Raw genomic sequence first — 21,509 nt, 5'->3', positions numbered from 1 at the left:
AAATGCCCTGCTGTCTAGCTCACCTTTCCCAAACCGAACTCTGGTGGGTCGTGAAAGTCCAAGCAATAACTAAAGATGCCTTAGATTCAGAATTTATCTTGTCACATTTGCTGTGCATCAAAGGCAAGTCAAATGTCTGTCTTTTGACAAATTGCTGCTTTTTTTTATAACATGGGGATTGGCGTTTACAAATTCCTCTCACTTTGAGGTCAGAGAAAGAAAAGTAAAGTGAATTATGTGACAATCTGACTGGGGTACAGGAATTGTGAAAGAAAAAACTGCAGGATCTCATCTTGGTAACACAACAAAATGTAAATACCTGTAAATTAAGTGTACAAATTCAACCGTTATAAAAGCAAAAATGAAACTCCTTTTTTATAATTCTGAAGTGTGATGGAAGCTAAGATTTTACCAGGGCCAAAACAAATCAAGACACTTTAATTGATGACATACAAATAATAAATATTCACTGAAACCAGATTTCCACACGCTATCGTGTGTGTATTTAGTTGTATCAGTAAAGCTGCATGTCTGTGCAAATTTAGTGGCCATTCCAATGGTAAATGTGCAGTCTGTAAATGACGGCGCGCTACCACATCATGCTTTAGTTACATTTTTTTAAAATTGCCCGTCTCAAGTCCATTAAAGCTGGGTGGGTTACGAAAGTCTGTCGTACTAAAATGTGTGTCATGGTTCTAGAAAGTTCAGGAAGCCCTGGCCTAGTGCATTTTTTCACTACAGGCTACTTCAAAGATCTGAAAGGAATCTGGGAATACCCTCTACATGTCCAGGTATGCGCCCAGTGGCATCTCCTCCCAACCTTGCCCGCCATCGACATCACTTCGAACAAGTGCACCTGCCACAATCATCAAGGTGTGTGTAAAATAACACCACAGTACAGCTTAGGCAATGGACTTCTCCAGGAAGAAATAAGCCAAACGCACAATTCTCTTCAGTGCATTTATTTGTAACATTCATTTTTTACATATATTTATATATATATATAATATATTTTTCTTCTTGAGAATGCTTGTCGCAGCGCCAGCTGCACGAACACCACCAGCTTTGCACCAGTGTCCACACACGTTAGTCAGACTCTGGGGCGGCTGGAGAGCTTTTACCTGCTCTCCCAAAGAGAGGGGACATCAAAAGACAATCCAGTGTTTAAAAAACCAGCAACAACAACTGCAAAGAGCATTCTTGAAAAGTGCAAAAGAGTGAGTCTTTTAAAAAAAAAAAAAAAAAACAGGAATGTGGATATATGGTAAATCAGCAGCCGGCCAAGTATTTACCTAGAAGGGAAAGAACATTATAAATTAAAAAGAATCTATACAAATATCACAGAGTAGGATCAGTTATGGATGGCAGGATTGAGAGGAAAGGACAGCTGGGCATGGGGTATAATGTGCAGGACTTCGACCACAGCTGGGCAGGGGGGTATAATGTGCAGGACTGAGGATAGCACAGCTGGGCATTGGGTATAATGTGCCGGACTGAGGAGAGCACTGCTGGGCATGGGTTATAATGTGCAGGCCTGAGGAAAGCACAGCTGGGCAATGGGGATAATGTGCAGAACTGAGGAGAGCAGAGCTGGGCATGGGGTATAATTTGCAGAACTGAGGAGAGCACAGCTGGGCATGGGGTATAATGTACAGGACTGAGGAGAGCTGGGCATGGGGTTGCAAATGCTACTTACCAGTATGCATCTGTTCTTGGCATGTAGGGCTGCTGACATTCATATCTGTGCATAGATCGCCACCTAGTGTTGGGTCCGGATGATTGCACATTGTTGTCCTGGAAGAGTCTTCGAAGTATCACGAGATAGGTGGCTCCTCCCCTGGACTACAGTGCGCATTGGCATCGCCTCCATCCCCAGATTGTTTTTAGCCATTGGCAGAGATGGAGTGAAGAATGTGAGTGATGACCATGCTATGAGCATATGTAAATATATGAATGAATACTGCAGCTGCTACAGGCGCCGGGGAGGAGGGTGGACGATATGAATGTCAGCAGCCCTACATGCCAAGAACAGATGCATACTGGTAAGTAGCATTTGCAGTTCGAGGCATGTGGGCTGCTGAATTCATATCTGTGCATAGAATACATAGCAGTCCCTCCATTATCGGCGGCCGCCCGTGCCAGCTGCAGCGGTCTGAAAAAGTGTTTTTAGAACAGCCTGACCAACAGCTGCCTGCTGTTTGGAATGCACGTCTACACAGTAGTGCTTAGTGAAAGTATGTGTGGTAGACCATGTGGCTGCTCTACAGATATCTTCTAAGGGAATGTTACCTAGGAAAGCCATAGAGGCCCCCAACTTCCTGGTGGAGTGGGCCCTCGGTGGGATAGTGAGGGTGCGCTTAGCTTTAGCGTAACAGATTTGAATGCACTTTACTATCCACCTAGCAATCCCTGCTTTTGAGATAGCGTTTCCCTTGTGGTGTGTGGCAAAAGCAACAAAAAGCTGCTTGGTTTTGCGAAAATCTTTTGTCCTGTCTACATAATACATCAAGGCCCTCTTAACATCAAGGGTGTGGAGCATGCGCTCCGCCAGTGTCTCTGGGTTTTGGAAAAACACCGGCAATTCAATTGTCTGGTTTAAGTGGAATTGGGATACCACTTTGGGTAGGAATTTAGGGTTAGTGCGGAGCACCACCCTGTTAGCATGTACCTGGAAGTAAGGTTCTTGGATGGTGAGCGCCTGCAGCTCGCTAACCCTCCGTAGCGATGTAATTGCTACTAAGAACGCAACCTTCCAAGTCAGAAACTGAAGCTCACAAGAGTGCAGTGGCTCAAAGGGAGGACCCATCAGCCTCGTAAGAACCACATTGAGGTTCCATTCTGGAGCTGGTGGGGTCCTTGGTGGAATGACCCTTTTGAGTCCTTCCAGAAAGGCCTTGATAGCAGGGACCTTAAAGAGTGACAGGTGCTGCCTATTTTGGAGGTATGCTGCCATAGCAGACAGGTGAATGCGGATGGAAGAGTATGCCAGATTGCATTGGTACAGGTGGAACAGGTAACAAATGATGTTTTGAATGGAAGCATCTAGCGGGTCAATATCGTGGTTAACGCAGTAGATGACAAACCTCTTCCATTTAGCCGCATAACAAGCTCTAGTAGTGGGCTTCCTTGCCTCCCGAATGATGTTCATGCAATCGGGAGGTAGATTAAGGTAGCCAAACTCTAGGACTTCAGGAGCCAGATCGCCAGGTTGAGCTGTTGCGGATCTGGGTGCTGAATGTCGCCATGGCTCTGCGTCAGAAGGCTGGGAGTGAGATGAAGCCTTTGATGCGGTACCACGGAGAGTTCCAGAAACGTGGTGTACCACGGTTGGCGAGCCCACGTTGGAGCAACCAGGATGAGAGTCATCGAGTGCTGCCTGAGCTTGCGTGCCACCAGCGGTATCAGAGGTGCTGGGGGAAAAGCGTACGCAAATTTGCCTGACCAGTTCATCCACATCGCATTGCCCTGTGATTGCGGGTGTGGGAACCTGGCGGCGAAGCTTTGGCATTTTGCGTTCTCCTTTGTGGCGAACAGGTCTATCTCTGGATGACCCCACCTTTGGAAGTACGGTTGGAGTACTGATGGATGTATCTCCCACCCGTGCATCTGATGGCTGTGCCTGCTGAGCAGATCCGCCATTTGATTGTCCTTGCCCGGGAGATGCTCTGCCATGAGGAAGATGTTCCTCTGAATGGCCCACTTCCACATGCTCTGAGCCAGATGAGACAGCTGTGGAGAGTGCGTGCCTCCCTGCTTCTGGATGTAGTACATGGCTGTCATGTTGTCCGTCCGGATCAACACGACTTTGTTGCACAGATGTACTTTGAACGCCTTCAAGGCCATGAAGATTGCCATCAGTTCCAACACATTGATGTGCAACTTACTTTGCTGTAGTGTCCATAGTCCCTGCACGGTGTAATGGAGTACATGCGCTCCCCATCCCTGGAGAGAGGCGTCCGTCGTCAGGATAATCTGTGGGACAGGCTCTTGGAATGGTCGGCCCTTGCAAAGGTTGTGTGGATTCCACCAATGCAGAGAGTTGTATGCCCGACCGCTCACCAACACTAGGTCTGTCAGTTGCCCATGAGCCTGAGTCCACTGACGTGCAAGGCACTCCTGAAGCGGACGCATATGTAGTCTCGCGTGCGTGACAATGGAGATGCAGGAGGCCATCATGCCTATCAACTGCATGAACACTTTCGCTGGAAGCGAGTGTTGGGGTCTGAATCGCTGGATCAGCACCTGGATACTGGCGATTCTCACTGAATTTGGCTGCGCTGTGGCTGCCAGAGTGTTGATTGTCGCGCCCAGGTACTGTCGCACGTGGGCGGGCTGGAGATGGGACTTTGGGTAGTTCAGAGAGAATCCCAGATCGTGCAGGAGATGAATGGTGCGTGACACGTGGTCGACGCACTGCTGTTCTGTCCTTGCTTGAATGAGCCAGTCGTCCAAGTAGGGAAAGACGTGGACGTGCTGGCGACGGAGATGCGCTGCCACAGTTGCTAGGCACTTGGTAAACACTCTCGGTGCTGTGGTGACCCCGAACGGCAGAACCTTGAACTGGTAATGCTGGTCTAAGATCGTGAATCTGAGATACGTCCTGTGGGAAGGATGCAGGGGGATATGAAAATAGGCATCTTTCAGATCCAGCGTAGCCAGGAAGTCCCCCTGTTGAAGCAGGGGAAGCACCTGCTGCAACGTGAGCATATGGAAGTGCTCCGAGAGGATGTACCAGTTCAGGGGCCTGAGGTCCAGGATCGGCCTGAGGGATCCGTCCTTCTTGGGAATCAGAAAATACAGGGAGTAAACCCCTGTTCCCCGCTCTTGCAATGGAACGAGCTCTATCGCCCCTTTTTGCAGCATGACTAGAACTTCTTGCTGCAACAAGGTCAAGTGCTCGCCTGACATAGGACGGCTTCTTGGGGGTATGTCCGGTGGAATGGACGTAAGCTCTAGACAGTACCCGTACTGGATAATAGACCTCACCCACCTGTCCGTGGTGATGGACTTCCACGCCGGCAGGAACTGCTGGAGTCTCCCCCCGACCGGTGTTGCATGGTCGGGGGGCAGTGACAAGACGTCACTGTTTGTTGGTGGTGGTGGACCTGGAGCTATTGTTTCCACGTCCCCTGCCCTTGACATTATTGCCTCTGTAACCACCTCGACCCTTGTTGTTATACGAGGCTTGGGTGTTACTCTTGTAATATTGGGTTGACTGGGACGCCTGTCCCCTTGAGGTGCCTCTGGAGTTTGAGCGGCGAAAGGAACCACTCCGAAACTGCTGACTTTGTAAAGCCCCCATAGACTTGGCAGTTTCCGTATCTTTTTTCATTTTCTCCAGTGTGGCATCCACCTCAGGGCCAAACAGGTGGTCAGGATTCACTGTTTGATTGAGGATCGTAGTTTGGATGTCGGGTTTGAACCCCGAAATTCTAAGCCAGGCATGGCGTCGAAGCAGCACACTGGTATTGATAGCCCTGGAGGCTGTGTCAGCCACATCCAGTGCACATTTGATGGATGCATTCGTAATGAGTTTACCCTCCTGAATGAGCATCTCTCCCGCCTCCTTGTATTGGTCAGGCAAGTGTTGCAGTATGGCCTCTAATGTGTCATAATGGGCCCTATCATAACGTGCAAGTAAGGCTTGGGTGTTAGATATTCTCCAGATATTAGCTGCCTGTGCAGCAATTCGTTTGCCTGAGGCCTCAAAGATCTTGGACTCTTTGTCTGGGGGAGGAGCGTCACCAGTAGTTTGAGAGTTCGCCCTCTTCCGAGCGTTGGAAACAACCAAGGAGTCCAATGGCAAGTGTCCCTTGATATATGTAGGATCCGTGGGCGCTGCCTTATATTTCCTGTCGATGCGAGGGTTGACCACACGCGCTCGGGTGGGCTCCTTGAAAACCTCCGTTGCATGTTTAAGCACCCCCTTAAGCATCGGTAGCGTTTTGACAGACTTTTCGGCTACCGAGAAGGTGTCGAACAAGAAGTCCACATCCACGGGGTCCGAGTGCAGCTCGACGTCGTGGTTAGCAGCAGCTCTCTCTATCAGAGCATTGAAGGCCGCCGAGTCCTCAGTCGGGGACGTCTTGGCCGCGAAAAGTTGAGTGTCCTGACCCGACTGCGGGTCCTCCGTGTCGCCTCCGGCGGACCACGGTACGTGCTCCTCCTCCGGGTCCGAGTACGCCGGATAGTTGTACTCGTCACCTTCCTCGTCCGCATCGGCTGCGGCGGAATGCGTCGGCGAGTGTCCTAGGGTTTGCGGGGACACAGGTTCCACCAAAGCCGAAGAGTCCTCGGAGTCCCTTTTGTTTTTGAGAGGGATCTTAAAGGGTTCCAACGCCGGCTCCGTCGTGATCTTCCGTTTGAGGAGCGACAGTTTTCCGGTGTTGGCGTCGATGACTACCGCACGACGTTCCTCTTCCGCAAGCGGCTGGAGACGAAGCTTCGACACCGCCAAGGCAGCCTTCGGCGGTAATGCCTCCCTCGAGGGTCCGCCCTGTTTCGGCGCGAAGGCCTTCGGCGCCGACTTGGGCGGTAGGGTGAAACGGATAGGCGTTTGCTCCCTCGCAGGCTTAGGCGTCAGCTTAGGCGTACTGGTGTCCTGAGCGGGAACCACACTGGCCTTTCGAATCCGCTGCAAGGATTCCGCTACCTTCTTTGTCCAGGCCGGAGAGGGCTGGGCCGGTTCGAGCGACCCCTCATCGTCGAGAGCCTGTTCGCCGGCAGGCACCTTCTTCGGGGCCGACGCCCCATGCCTATGCGCGTCGTCGCCCTGACGCTTCTTTGGAGCAGTCTTCGGGTCCGCGACCCCTTTCGGCGCCGACGCAGCCGCGTCGGAGGACTTCGCCTTCGGCGCCGACCCCGAGGGCTTCGGGTCGGCCATTTTGGCATGGCTCTTCAAGTCGGCCATTTTGGTTTTCTTGGAAGTTGACACCTCCAGAACCTTCTTTACCAGCGCCACTTTCACTTTCGGTTTCGCATCGGAGGATGCGTGACCAGTTGGCTTCACTTTCGTTTTCTTCGACGTAAGTGATGGTTCATAAATGTCCGTGACCGGGCCCGGAGGCGGGGACGTAGGACTCATAGTTAGATCTTGGGTAAGGCCCGAAGGCGATCCCTCGACCTGGGTCGTATGAAGGGGAACAACCCCTGAGTCAGGTTGGGGATGCTCTTCCTCCGAGCTATCTCCCATCGTGGCGAAAGCCTGATCGTCGTCCCCTACCTCGTCGGTGACTTCGTCAAAGTTCTCCTCACCCGCGTCGTAGGCCTCTCCCTCGGATGCGGGATTAGAGTCCGAACCTTGCACGTCGTCTTCTCCCTCGACATACTCTTGGAAAATGTCGTCTGGCGGGGGCGCCGTGGCCGATAACCTAGCCTGGAGCCTATTGGCCCGCGAATCTTTAAAGTCTTCTTGCTCCGGAATTTCGAACACGCCATGCAGGTGTCCTCGCGGTGATCCGGCGACAAGCAGGTATTGCACACCGGGTGCACGTCGAGGTGTGAGTATTTAGAGTGACACAACGGGCACTTCTTAAACGGAGTTCGCTCCATAGCAAGAGTGTAGTATAGGCCCGACCGCGCCGAAGGCACGTGGAAGGGCAGCAAGAGATCGGAGCTGAGAGTCAGAAAGAAACCCGTACGCAACTATACCGACGCCCAGCCTAAAGACCTTTTGGTCTCGAGTAGAAGTTGAACAACTATCGGTTCCGACAGAGGGAACCGAAACACATCCGAACCCAATGGCGGAAAAAAACAATCTGGGGATGGAGGCGATGCCCATGCGCACTGTAGTCCAGGGGAGGAGCCACCTATCTCGTGATACTTCGAAGACTCTTCCAGGACAACAATGTGCAATCATCCGGACCCAACACTAGGTGGCGATCTATGCACAGATATGAATTCAGCAGCCCACATGCCTCGAACATAATGTGCAGAACTCAGGAGAGCAGAGCTGGGCATGGGGTATAATGTGCAGAACTGAGGAGAGCACAGCTGGGCATGGGGTATAATGTGCAGAACTGAGGAGAGCACAGCTGGGCATGGGGTATAATGTACAGGACTGAGGAGAGCTGGGCATGGGGTATAATGTGCAGGACTCAGGAGAGCAGAGCTGGACATGAGGTATACTGTGCAGGACGGAGGAGAGCACAGATGAGCATGGAGTATAATGTGCAGGACTGAGAGGAAAGGACAGCTGGGCATACAGTATAATGTGCAGGATTGAGAAGAGCACAGATGGGCATGGGGTATAGTGTGCAGGACTGAGGAGAGCACAGCTGGGAACAGGGTATATGTGCAGAACTGAGGAGAGCACAGCTGGGCATGGGGTATAATGTACAGGACTGAGGAGAGCTGGGCATGGGGTATAATGTGCAGAACTGAGGAGAGCACAGCTGGGCATGGGGTATAATGTGCAGAACTGAGGAGAGCACAGCTGGGCATGGGGTATATTGTACAGGACTGAGGAGAGCTGGGCATGGGGTATAATGTGCAGAACTGAGGAGAGCACAGCTGGGCATGGGGTATAATGTGCAGAACTGAGGAGAGCACAGCTGGGCATGGGGTATAATGTACAGGACTGAGGAGAGCTGGGCATGGGGTATAATGTGCAGGACTCAGGAGAGCAGAGCTGGACATGAGGTATACTGTGCAGGACGGAGGAGAGCACAGATGAGCATGGAGTATAATGTGCAGGACTGAGAGGAAAGGACAGCTGGGCATACAGTATAATGTGCAGGATTGAGAAGAGCACAGATGGGCATGGGGTATAGTGTGCAGGACTGAGGAGAGCACAGCTGGGAACAGGGTATAATGTGCAGGACTGAGGCGAGCATAGCTGGGCATGGGGTATAATGTACAGGACTGAGGAGAGCTGGGCATGGGGTATAATGTGCAGAACTGAGGAGAGCACAGCTGGGCATGGGGTATAATGTGCAGAACTGAGGAGAGCACAGCTGGGCATGGGGTATAATGTACAGGACTGAGGAGAGCTGGGCATGGGGTATAATGTGCAGGACTCAGGAGAGCCGAGCTGGACATGAGGTATACTGTGCAGGACGGAGGAGAGCACAGATGAGCATGGAGTATAATGTGCAGGACTTAGAGGAAAGGACAGCTGGGCATACAGTATAATGTGCAGGATTGAGAAGAGCACAGATGGGCATGGGGTATAGTGTGCAGGACTGAGGAGAGCACAGCTGGGAACAGGGTATAATGTACAGGACTGAGAGGAAAGGACAGCTGGGCATACAGTATAATGTGCAGGATTGAGAAGAGCACAGATGAGCATGGGGTATAATGTGCAGGACTGAGAGGAAAGGACAGCTGGGCAAGGGGCATAATGTGCAGGATTGGGAAGAGCACAGCTAGAGATGGGGTATAATGAGCAGGACTGAGGCGAGCACAGCTGGGCATGGGGTATAATGTGCAGGACTGAGGAGAGCACAGCTGGGTATGGACTTTAATGTGCAGGACTGAAGAGAGCACAGCTGGGCATGGAGTATAATGTGCAGGACTGAGGAGAGCACAGTTGGGGACGGGGTATAATGTGCAGGACTGAGGAGAGCACAGCAGGACTGAGGAGAGCACAGCTGGGAATGGGGTATAATGTGCAGGACAGAGGAGAGCACAGCTGGGCATGGGGTATAAGGTGCAGGACTGAGGAGAGAACAGCTGGGCACAGGGTATAATGAGCAGGACTGAGGAAAGGACAGCTGGCATGTGGTATAATGTGCAAGACTGAGGAGAGCACAGCTGGGCATGGGGTAAAATGTGCAGGACTGAGGAGAGCACAGCTGGGCATGGGGTATAATGTGCAGGACTGAGGAGAGCACAGCTGGGCATGGGATACAATGTGCAGGACTGAGGAGAGCACAGCTGGACATGGGGTATGATGTGCAGGACTGAGGGAAAGGACAGCTGGACATGTGGTATAATGTGCAGGACAGAGGAGAGCACAGCTGGGCAAGGGGTATGATGTGCAGGACGGAGGAGAGCACAGCTGGGCATGGGGTATAATGTGCAGGACTGAGGGAAAGGACAGCTGGACATGTGGTATAATGTGCAGGACAGAGGAGAGCACAGCTGGGCAAGGGGTAAGATGTGCAGGACGGAGGAGAGCACAGCTGGGCATGGGGTATAATGTGCAGGACTGAGGAGAGCACAGCTGGACATGGGGTATGATGTGCAGGACTGAGGGAAAAGACAGCTGGACATGTGGTATAATGTGCAGGACGGAGGAGAGCACAGCTGGGCATGGGGTATAATGTGCAGGACTGAGGAGAGCACAGCTGTGCATGGGGTATAATGTGCAGGACTGAGGAGAGCACAGCGGGGCATGGGATACAATGTGCAGGACTGAGGAGAGCACAGCTGGGCATGGGGTATGATGTGCAGGACTGAGGGAAAGGACAGCTGGACATGGGGTATGATGTGCAGGACTGAGGGAAAGGACAGCTGGACATGGGGTATAATGTGCAGGACAGAGGAGAGCACAGCTGGGAAAGGGGTATGATGTGCAGGACGGAGGAGAGCACAGCTGGGCATGGGGTATGATGTGCAGGACTGAGGGAAAGGACAGCTGGACATGGGGTATGATGTGCAGGACTGAGGGAAAGGACAGCTGGGCATGTGGTATAATGTGCAGGACAGAGGAGAGCACAGCTGGGAAAGGGGTATGATGTGCAGGACGGAGGAGAGCACATCTGAGCATATGAAATAAACCTAAGTAGGGCACGTGAGGGTACAGCCGAGTTCATGGTTAGTTGGGGTGTAACGCTAAGCCCGTGGGTACCCCGAGATTCTCTCTTCCCAGAGCACCCACCTGTGGCAAACCTCTTCTTCACCAGTGACATCCGGTACCCGCTGCCCACCAGCTCCAGGTCCACCCCGGACAGGGTGCTGCCCTCGCTGGTGAACTGGGCGGCCACCAGGGAGGCCTTGCTGGGCCCGCAGAGGGGCTGCCAGCTGGCAGAGAGGTGCCCCGTGCCTGCAAAGGAAGAGAAGATGGGCATCAGTCCCTGAGCGGGTGGCACAGCCCCTGCCCTCAGCTCCAACACCACACGCACCTCCGCGTGAGCCACAGGGACGGCCAACTGGCAGCGGTGCCCAGGATGAGGAAACTGGGCCAGACCCTACTCTGGAGACACAGCATGTGCACAGAGCCCCACCCCACCCAGCGCTGGCAGAAAAATAAAGACAGGGCTAGCCCCAAGAGCAGAAAACATGCCAAGACCACGTGCCAGGGCCAGTGCTTAATTGGAGCCGGTGGTTTCCCTGCGTAATTGTCGACACTGGAGCTTTTGCAAGTCTGCCACAAGGTGGAGCTGTCCGGCTAATTTAAAGATGACCACGTGAACAGTTGAGTATTAGTTCAATATGCATTAAAATGACACCTACCCGCCGCCCAACCCATTCATATAGCTTCAGGGCCTGGAATAGTCCGGATTGTTTTAGTTGCATGTGTGTGGTGGTTAGTTGTGCTGTTATCACTCGCAGCATAGCAGGGAAATGTGTGGTGCCAGCTGCAGTGGCCCCCTGACGAGAGCCCTGGCGCAATTTTTTTTTTTTTTTACAAATTAAGCACTGGCCATGGCAAACCCTCTTCAACTACCAAAACTCACAGCAGCACCTAAGCACGAGCAGAAATGGCCTGTGGAGGTGTCCCCCGTGAGCAGCCGTGGTGCCCGGCGTGAGCCCAGAGGGAGGTGTCCAGCGGCGGGGTCACACACACGCCCCTATCCCTCACCACCTGCTGCAGCGCGGCTGCTTTGTAGAATAATCTCAAAATCATGGACTTGGGCGAAAGTATTCCACAAAATCCGTCCCAGATACTAAAGTCACATAAACCTGAGGCCGTTTTGCAGAACCGCGCACCACCCAGAGCCGGTCCTGCGTGCCACCGCTACCCATGCATGCCGGGCACATTACCAATGCTGCAGCGACACCTAGCGGCGGCAGATCATACGGCCTCTCTTCTGTCTACACCACCACCCTTCTGCCCTAGCCAGGGCCAAAGCAATCCCTAGTGCAGCGGGTGCAGGGGCACCAGAGCCCAGGAGACTCGGGCCCACTGAACACCAGTTACCGCTGCATTTCACCTCTCACAGGCAGGCCTGAAAGTCCGTTTTCTCTGCTCGTACCAGAAGGACCCAGGGCTCCCAGGGCATCCCACTGCCCCACCCCACCCCTTCTCAGGCACTCGTCTTCCCTCCCCTTACTCATTCATACGACCTGTCTCCAGCCAGCCAGTCACCAACCTCTCTACTCTGATGGCCACACCATCATCCCCCTCCTCTCCCCTGCCCGCCCCTCACAGACCCCCTGCCCCCACCCACCTGTCCCCCTCCTTCTCCATCATTCACAATGATTCTCTTTTGCTCAGATCATTCGTTCACCTCCTCAGCCAAAGGGACTCCTCTATCCACAGAAACGTTCGTTCTGACTCCTCAAGCACTCACAGCCCTGCCCCCAGGCACTCACAGCCCTGCCCCCAGGCACTCACAGCCCTGCCCCCAGGCACTCACAGCTCGGCCCCCCAGGCACTCACAGCCCTGCCCCCAGGTACTCACAGCTCGGCCCCCCAGGCACTCACAGCCCTGCCCCCAGGTACTCACAGCTCGGCCCCCCAGGCACTCACAGCCCTGCCCCCAGGTACTCACAGCTCGGCCCCCCAGGCACTCACAGCCCTGCCCCCAGGTACTCACAGCTCGGCCCCCCAGGCACTCACAGCCCTGCCCCCAGGTACTCACAGCTCGGCCCCCCAGGCACTCACAGCCCTGCCCCCAGGCACTCACAGCTCGGCCCCCCAGGCACTCACAGCTCTGGCCCCCAGGCACTCACAGCTCTGCCCCCCAGGCACTCACAGCTCTGGCCCCCAGGCACTCACAGCTCTGCCCCCCAGGCACTCACAGCTCTGCCCCCCAGGTACTCACAGCTCGGCCCCCCAGGCACTCACAGCTCGGCCCCCCAGGCACTCACAGCTCTGGCCCCCAGGCACTCACAGCTCTGCCCCCCAGGCACTCACAGCTCTGGCCCCCCAGGCACTCACAGCCCTGCCCCCCAGGCACTCACAGCTCTGGCCCCCAGGCACTCACAGCTCTGCCCCCCAGGCACTCACAGCTCTGCCCCCCAGGCACTCACAGCTCTGGCCCCCAGGCACTCACAGCTCTGCCCCCCAGGCACTCACAGCTCTGGCCCCCAGGTACTCACAGCTCGGCCCCCCAGGCACTCACAGCTCTGCCCCCCAGGCACTCACAGCTCTGGCCCCCAGGTACTCACAGCTCGGCCCCCCAGGCACTCACACCCTGGCCCCCCTGGCACTCACAGCCCTGCCCCAGGCACTCACATCCCTGCCCCCAGGTACTCACAGCTCGGCCCCCCAGGCACTCACAGCTCGCCCCCCCAGGCACTCACACCCCGGCCCCCCTGGCACTCACAGCCCTACCCCAGGCACTCACATCCCTGCCCCAGGCACTCACATCCCTGCCCCCAGGCACTCACAGCCCTGCCCCCCAGGCACTCACAGCTCTGGCCCCCAGGCACTCACAGCTCTGCCCCCCAGGCACTCACAGCTCTGCCCCCCAGGCACTCACAGCTCTGGCCCCCAGGTACTCACAGCTCGGCCCCCCAGGCACTCACAGCTCTGCCCCCCAGGCACTCACAGCTCTGCCCCCCAGGCACTCACAGCTCTGGCCCCCAGGCACTCACAGCTCTGCCCCCCAGGCACTCACAGCTCTGGCCCCCAGGTACTCACAGCTCGGCCCCCCAGGCACTCACAGCTCTGCCCCCCAGGCACTCACAGCTCTGGCCCCCAGGTACTCACAGCTCGGCCCCCAGGCACTCACACCCCGGCCCCCCTGGCACTCACAGCCCTGCCCCAGGCACTCACATCCCTGCCCCCAGGTACTCACAGCTCGGCCCCCCAGGCACTCACAGCTCGCCCCCCCAGGCACTCACAGCCCTACCCCAGGCACTCACATCCCTGCCCCAGGCACTCACATCCCTGCCCCCAGGCACTCACAGCCCTGCCCCCCAGGCACTCACAGCCCTGCCCCAGGCACTCACATCCCTGCCCCCAGGCACTCACAGCCCTGCCCCCCAGGCACTCACAGCCCTGCCCCCAGGCACTCACAGCCCTGCCCCAAGCACTCACAGCCCTGCCGCCCCAAGCACTCACAGCCCTGCCCCCCAGGCACTCACAGCCCTGCCCCCCAGGCACTCACAGCCCTGCCCCCCCAGGCACCCACAGCCCTGCCCCCCCCCAGGCACCCACAGCCCTGCCCCCCCCCAGGCACTCACAGCCCGGCCCCCCAGGCACTCACAGCCCGGCCCCCCAGGCACTCACAGCCCGGCCCCCCAGGCACTCACAGCCCGGCCCCCCAGGCACTCACACCCCGGCCCCCCAGGCACTCACAGCCCTGCCCCAGGCACTCACAGCCCTGCCCCCAGGCACTCACAGCCCTGCCCCCAGGCACTCACAGCCCTGCCCCCAGGCACTCACAGCCCTGCCCCCTAGGCACTCACAGCCCTGCCCCCCAGGCACTCACAGCCCTGCCCCCCAGGCACTCACAGCCCTGCCCCCCCAGGCACTCACAGCCCTGCCCCCCCAGGCACTCACAGCTCTGCCCCCAGGCACTCACAGCCCTGCCCCCCAGGCACTCACAGCCCTGCCCCCCAGGCACTCACAGCCCTGCCCCCCAGGCACTCACAGCTCTGACCCCCAGGCACTCACAGCCCTGCCCCCAGGCACTCACAGCCCTGCCTCCAGGCACTCACAGCCCTGCCCCCAGGCACTCACAGCCCTGCCCCCCAGGCACTCACAGCCCTGCCCCCCAGGCACTCACAGCCCTGCCCCCCAGGCACTCACAGCCCTGCCCCCCAGGCACACCCATCTCTGCCCCCCAGGCACTCACAGCCCTGCCCCCAGGCACTCACAGCCCTGCCCTCCAGGCACTCACAGCCCTGCCCTCCAGGCACTCTCAGCCCTGCCCTCCAGGCACGCACATCTCTGACCCCAAGGCACTCACATCTCTGCCCCCTAGGCACTCACATCTCTGCCCCCCAGGCACTCACAGCCCTGCCCCCAGGCACTCACAGCCCTGCCCTCCAGGCACTCACAGCCCTGCCCTCCAGGCACTCTCAGCCCTGCCCCCAGGCACTCACAGCTCTGCCCCCCAGGCACTCACAGCTCTGCCCCCTAGGCACTCACAGCTCTGCCCCCTAGGCACTCACAGCTCTGCCCCCCAGGCACTCACAGCTCTGCCCCCCAGGCACTCACAGCTCTGCCCCCCAGGCACTCACAGCTCTGGCCCCCAGGCACTCACAGCTCTGCCCCCCAGGCACTCACAGCTCTGGCCCCCAGGCACTCACAGCTCCGGCCCCCAGGCACTCACAGCTCCGGCCCCCAGGCACTCACAGCTCTGGCCCCCAGGCACTCACAGCTCTGGCCCCCAGGCACTCACAGCTCTGCCCCCCAGGCACTCACAGCTCTGCCCCCCAGGCACTCACAGCTCTGCCCCCCAGGCACTCACAGCTCTGCCCCCAGGCACTCACAGCTCTGCTCCCAGGCACTCACAGCTCTGCCCCCAGGCACTCACAGCTCTGTCCACCAGGCACTCACAGCTCTGTCCACCAGGCACTCACAGCTCTGCCCCCCAGGCACTCACAGCCCTGCCCCGCCCCAGGCACTCACAGCTCTGCCCCAGGCACTCACAGCCCTGCCCCCCCAGGCCCTCACAGCCCTGCCCCCAAGGCCCTCACAGCCCTGCCCCCAAGGCACTCACAGCTCTGACCCCAAGGCCCTCACAGCCCTGCCCCCAAGGCACTCACAGCCTTGCCCCCAAGGCACTCACAGCTCTGCCCCCCAGGCACTCACAGCCCTGCCCCCAAGGCACTCACAGCCCTGCCCCCAAGGCACTCACAGCCCTGCCCCCAAGGCACTCACAGCCCTGCCCCCAAGGCACTCACAGCCCTGAACCCCAGGCACTCGCAGCTCTCCTCTCCAGACACTCTTCCCCCCTCCCCCATGCATTTGCAGCTCTCCTCTTACAATCTCCAGACCTTCAACCTGTTCTTACTCCTCCGCTCCCTTAAAACTCGCACCTCTTGCCTCAGTCACCCCTGCACTGTCTTGTGGTCAGTCACTCCTACCCTCCCAAGGCCCAAATCGGCAAACCTCAGCCTCTTGGTCAGTCAGCTGCCCCTCCACTTCAGACAGCCACTCCACAACTCAATTATAATTCCGCTTTACTCCTAACAGTCACACCTGCACTCTGCTCCCCCAGCCAGTCACACCTGCACTCTCCTCCCCCAGCCAGTCACACCTGCACTCTCCTCCCCCAGCCAGTCACACCTGCACTCTCCTCCCCCAGCCAGTCACACCTGCACTCTCCTCCCCCAGTCTTTCACTCCTGCACTCTCCACAGTCACACCTGCACTCTCCTCCCCCAGTCAGTCACACCTGCACTCTCCTCCCCCAGTCTTTCACTCCTGCACTCTCCACAGTCACACCTGCACTCTCCTCCCCCAGCCAGTCACACCTGCACTCTCCTCCCCCAGCCAGTCACACCTGCACTCTCCTCCCCCAGTCTTTCACTCCTGCACTCTCCACAGTCACACCTGCACTCTCCTCCCCCAGTCAGTCACACCTGCACTCTCCTCCCCCAGTCTTTCACTCCTGCACTCTCCACAGTCACACCTGCACTCTCCTCCCCCAGCCAGTCACACCTGCACTCTCCTCCCCCAGCCAGTCACACCTGCACTCTCCTCCCCCAGCCAGTCACACCTGCACTCTCCACAGTCACACCTGCACTCTCCTTCCCCAGCCATTCACACCTGCACTCTCCTTCCCCCGTCTTTCACTCCTGCACTCTCCACAGTCACACCTGCACTCTCCTCCCCCAGCCAGTCACACCTGCACTCTCCTCCCCCAGTCTTTCACTCCTGCACTCTCCACAGTCACATCTGCACTCTCCTCCCCCAGTCAGTCACACCTGCACTCTCCTCCCCGTCTTTCACTCCTGCACTCTCCTCCCCCAGCCAGTCACACCTGCACTCTCCTCCCCCAGCCAGTCACACCTGCACTCTCCTCCCCCAGCCAGTCACACCTGCACTCTCCACAGTCACACCTGCACTCTCCTCCCCCAGTCAGTCACACCTGCACTCTCCTCCCCCAGTCTTTCACTCCTGCACTCTCCACAGTCACACCTGCACTCTCCTCCCCCAGCCAGTCACACCTGCACTCTCCTCCCCCAGCCAGTCACACCTGCACTCTCCTCCCCCAGCCAGTCACACCTGCACTCTCCACAGTCACACCTGCACTCTCCTTCCCCAGCCATTCACACCTGCACTCTCCTTCCCCCGTCTTTCACTCCTGCACTCTCCACAGTCACACCTGCACTCTCCTCCCCCAGCCAGTCACACCTGCACTCTCCTCCCCCAGTCTTTCACTCCTGCACTCTCCACAGTCACATCTGCACTCTCCTCCCCCAGTCAGTCACACCTGCACTCTCCTCCCCGTCTTTCACTCCTGCACTCTCCACAGTCACATCTGCACTCTCCTCCCCCAGCCATTCACACCTGCACTCTCCTTCCCCCGTCTTTCACTCCTGCACTCTCCACAGTCACACCTGCACTCTCCTCCCCCAGCCAGTCACACCTGCACTCTCCTCCCCCAGTCTTTCACTCCTGCACTCTCCACAGTCACATCTGCACTCTCCTCCCCCAGTCAGTCACACCTGCACTCTCCTCCCCGTCTTTCACTCCTGCACTCTCCACAGTCACATCTGCACTCTCCTCCCCCAGTCAGTCACACCTGCACTCTCCTCCCCGTCTTTCACTCCTGCACTCTCCTCCCCCAGCCAGTCACACCTGCACTCTCCTCCCCCAGCCAGTCACACCTGCACTCTCCTCCCCCAGCTAGTCACACCTGCACTCTCCACAGTCACACCTGCACTCTCCTCCCCCAGCCAGTCACCCCTGCTCCAGTGTCCTTTACCTTCATTTCCCTCTGAGAGGTCCGGAAGGCGCCACAGTACTCGCTTCTCCTCCAAGCTCCTGGAAAGAGAGGGGGAGAGAGGTGGGGGAGGGCATATAAGTATGAGGGAGGAAAAGGAAAGAGGGAGAGAGAGAGCGAGAGGACAATGAGTGGAAGGAGGCAGCAGGTCCCGCTACATATCGACACCTCGGACAAGGCACTATGTGTTGAGCTGACGGCTAAATATAACATTTAAAACAATTGCCACGCTCCTCTGGGACGTGGACATTTGCGGGAAACCATATGCACCTTTAACATTGTAAAGTGACTGCGGTCACCAGGGAGACATTAAAATAAATGAATTTGCTGCATATTTATCAGCGCGTGGCACATGCACAAGCAGCAGGAAGCCCCCACTATGACAACACCCCATAAATAAAGTACAATTCCAAAGTACAGACTAGGAAGCCTAACGGGTGCCTGGTCATACTCACTTCACCGGTGTGGACTGACCCGTGGTGAGAGGTTTGTCCCCTAGGCCCATGAGGGAAGAGAGAGGCCTCAGAACTCAGGGCTGGGTGTAGCCCAGATTTAGTACAAGCATTTGCAATGCAATCGGTCTCGCCTTTGGTGCCTTATATGTATTTAGCTATGCAGCACATTAGCCTGGGTGCTGAAAGATCTACTGTTCTTTAACAAGGAGGGACAGTAAGCGCCAAACTGAGGAACACGCCAGGTATGGGAACACATGGACAAAAATACTGCCTATCAGCGGGAAAATGTATTGTCCAAAGCTCTGTTATTACTATAATGTCATATCACTGAAAATACAAGATTTGAAAAAAATATCGTCTACGGATGCTCGTTGAATACAAATTTTTTTGGCCTGGAATCTAGGGAATGCTAAAGTGTTTCTGGTATTTTACTGACCTCTGCTGGCCGTTTTCCATCAAGACAGTTAAATAGAAGCAGTTGGACAGAAAATAAAGTCCCTAAGCAAAGGTGGAAGCAGACAAGTCCCAGGGCTGATCTCCAGATCCCACAAAGTACATACAACAGATCTTCTAGACAGCGCAAGCTCTCTCTAGGCTCGATCTAAAAAGTGAAAGTTTTGGAGGTTCACAAGAGGGCAGATGAGAACTTAATAACGGAGATGTGCCTGCCTCTCTCCGTGGCACATACCTATTTTTTCCCCAGAATTAAGGTGTTCATCACACCTTCCTTTCCGGCAGGAAGTATCACTTTTGGGAGATGGACATTTTTACCACCTGTGCAGCAGATGAACTGGCACCAGGGCCTATTCAACCCTGATAATTTCTGTACTTCACTAACACAACAGCAGTGAAAAGGGGCCTTTTCCTTGCTTGCACCAGGGCCCATGGACTTCAAACTACGCTGATGCCTTGGGAAGGAAGTTTTGGAAAGCAGAAACGTTCTTTTACTCAGAACTCAACTAAATACCTGAAAACCTTGCCTTAAACGCCAACCCCCATCGCCAAAACATCACATGCCCCGCAGACACTACTTCAAGGCCCTACACAGGGGTCAGAGACTCATTCCCAAGAGCCCAGCTCTCTACCAGCCTCACCAGCTTGCAGACGGGTGCAGCTCCATGTTGGTGGCCTGCTCCTCCACAGGTAGAAGGATCTGAATGTTGTTCAGTGGGGCCGGCGTTGCCATCGCACACGAGTTGTAGGAGTACTCCACGCTGACACGTGTGCAGGTCGGCTCGCACGTCCAGGAGGCCGCCAGGCGCAGCGGAGTGGACCCGGGGCTCGGTCTGGATACCTGTGGAACAGCATGGACCAAGTGATGGAATGATGAGAACGTGCAGGGGACATGAAACAGAGGGGTTTCAAGGAGAAAGCAGAAAAGGGAGCAACACAGAAAGGGGTTCTGGGATACAACACCAAAGGGCAGAAGGGGGATGGGGGTGCAGGGGGGTTAAATATGCAGAAGGGGTGTAAACAATAAGTTACTTACCTTTGTTAACACCTTATCTGGTAGGCACAGGATCTAGCTGCAGATTCCTTACCTTTGAATTCTCACCAGGCACCGGACTCGATCTGGGATTTGATTTTTTACAGCAATACCTCTGTGAGTCAGTAGAGGGCGCCGTGCAACTCTGTAGTGCTCTAGACCACTTGATGGGACGTAGATAGAGTCCATATAAATCCTCCTCAGATGTCAGTTTCTTCTGTGACTATTTTGCGCCCAAAAACGCGCAGCCACTTACAGAAACTGTCTATGGAAAAAGTGTGTCAAAAGAGAGACATCTTTATGTCAAACAAGTAGGAAGTCCTAATAAAAGGCATCATGATGCCAAGAAAATGACCTTTTAGCTAAAAGGAGAAACCAGTTCACAGAATAGGGAGGATCTGTAAGGATTCTACGGCTAGATCCTGTCTCTACCAGATAAGGTGTTACCGAAGGTAAATAACTCATTCATCTGATAGAGCCATCTATCCGCAGATTCCTTATCTTTGAATTCGATACCATAGCAAACCATCCCCGGAGGAGGGTCTATGAACTGATCTTGCTAATAATCTCTGAATAGAACTAGCCGGTTTATAATAAGACAGAGGAGCCCGGACACTCTTAGCAATTTAGGCGGGCCGCAGAATATCCTTCATCCATTCAACTGTGGCAAGGACCACAGCCAGCAGAAGTCATAAAGACAATGAAAAGCATGGAAACAGCGTTACCCGTAGCAAAGGAACAAACAAAAAAAATGTGTCTGAAGAAAACATTCAACAGAAATATAATACTGAATGCTCCGATGATGAGGCCTATGCTCTGCAGTGACTTGAGGAACCAAAGCCCACAGGCAATGTCACTGAGCTACACCCGCTTGCTTTAGAAACTCAGTAAGCAGCGAAACCTGCTCCATGGAGACAAAGGAGAAGGAATACAAGAAACCACCCATCATGGAGAGAGCACTGTACAATGCTGAAACAGATATATGTGAATACAACAAAACCAGTATTGGTTGTCCTGACTGCCAAGAAGAGTGGCAACACCACAGAAACAAACAACAATGTATAACTCGCATACGAGGAAAAGAAAAGCAAGCTTATATTTAACTCACGGAAGGAAATATGTATTTATATAAATTCAGTTACCGTCTTCCCTCAACACAATTCCATTCACCTCTCGACTCTGAAAATAGGAGACGGCACAAATCAGGTATGGTTCCACACATTTTATTTTTTCATTCTTAAGACAAAAGTGCTCCGTGCTGATAAATCCAGGCCGACGCGTTTCAGCAAAAAGCCTTCTACTGGGCCATCGAGTTGCATTATATAGTGTGTCCATTTAAAGGGATACTTCCCTTCTTTTTCCACCATCGCCCAATTATAATTAAAATTACACCTTTCCACAGTTTACCATTATGGTTAAGTACCATTTGCCAGAAACCTGTTTTCTAACATTTCGAGAGGGGCAAAACAAGATTGTACCTTTTAAATTTTAGATATACATTTCTTTAAGTAGATTACTTTTTTTTAATGATTTTCTTTGTTTTTACTCTTATTTT

The 21,509-nt window shown here is 55.2% G+C and overlaps 1 protein-coding gene across 1 annotated transcript in view; it reads right to left on the bottom strand.

Annotated features, from left to right (window-relative positions):
- Positions 1-952: 952 nt before the first annotated feature.
- The window catches only part of FCHO1 (FCH and mu domain containing endocytic adaptor 1), a 275,051-nt gene continuing 254,494 nt past the window's right edge, over positions 953-21,509 (bottom strand). The window contains exons 26-29 of the mRNA XM_086946797.1: positions 19,563-19,762; positions 17,996-18,054; positions 10,823-10,987; positions 953-1,292 (exon numbers count right to left, since the gene is read on the bottom strand). Of these exons, the coding sequence (XP_086802923.1) occupies positions 1,270-1,292; positions 10,823-10,987; positions 17,996-18,054; positions 19,563-19,762 (447 nt within the window). The 3' untranslated portion in view covers positions 953-1,269. The remainder of the gene's footprint in view (positions 1,293-10,822; positions 10,988-17,995; positions 18,055-19,562; positions 19,763-21,509) is intronic.

The sequence above is a fragment of the Lissotriton vulgaris genome, chromosome 12 (assembly GCF_964263255.1).
Source record: "Lissotriton vulgaris chromosome 12, aLisVul1.2, whole genome shotgun sequence".
Taxonomy (NCBI): domain Eukaryota; kingdom Metazoa; phylum Chordata; class Amphibia; order Caudata; family Salamandridae; genus Lissotriton; species Lissotriton vulgaris.
Note: the sequence above shows the minus strand (reverse complement) of the source record. Positions and strands in the feature narration are given on the sequence as shown.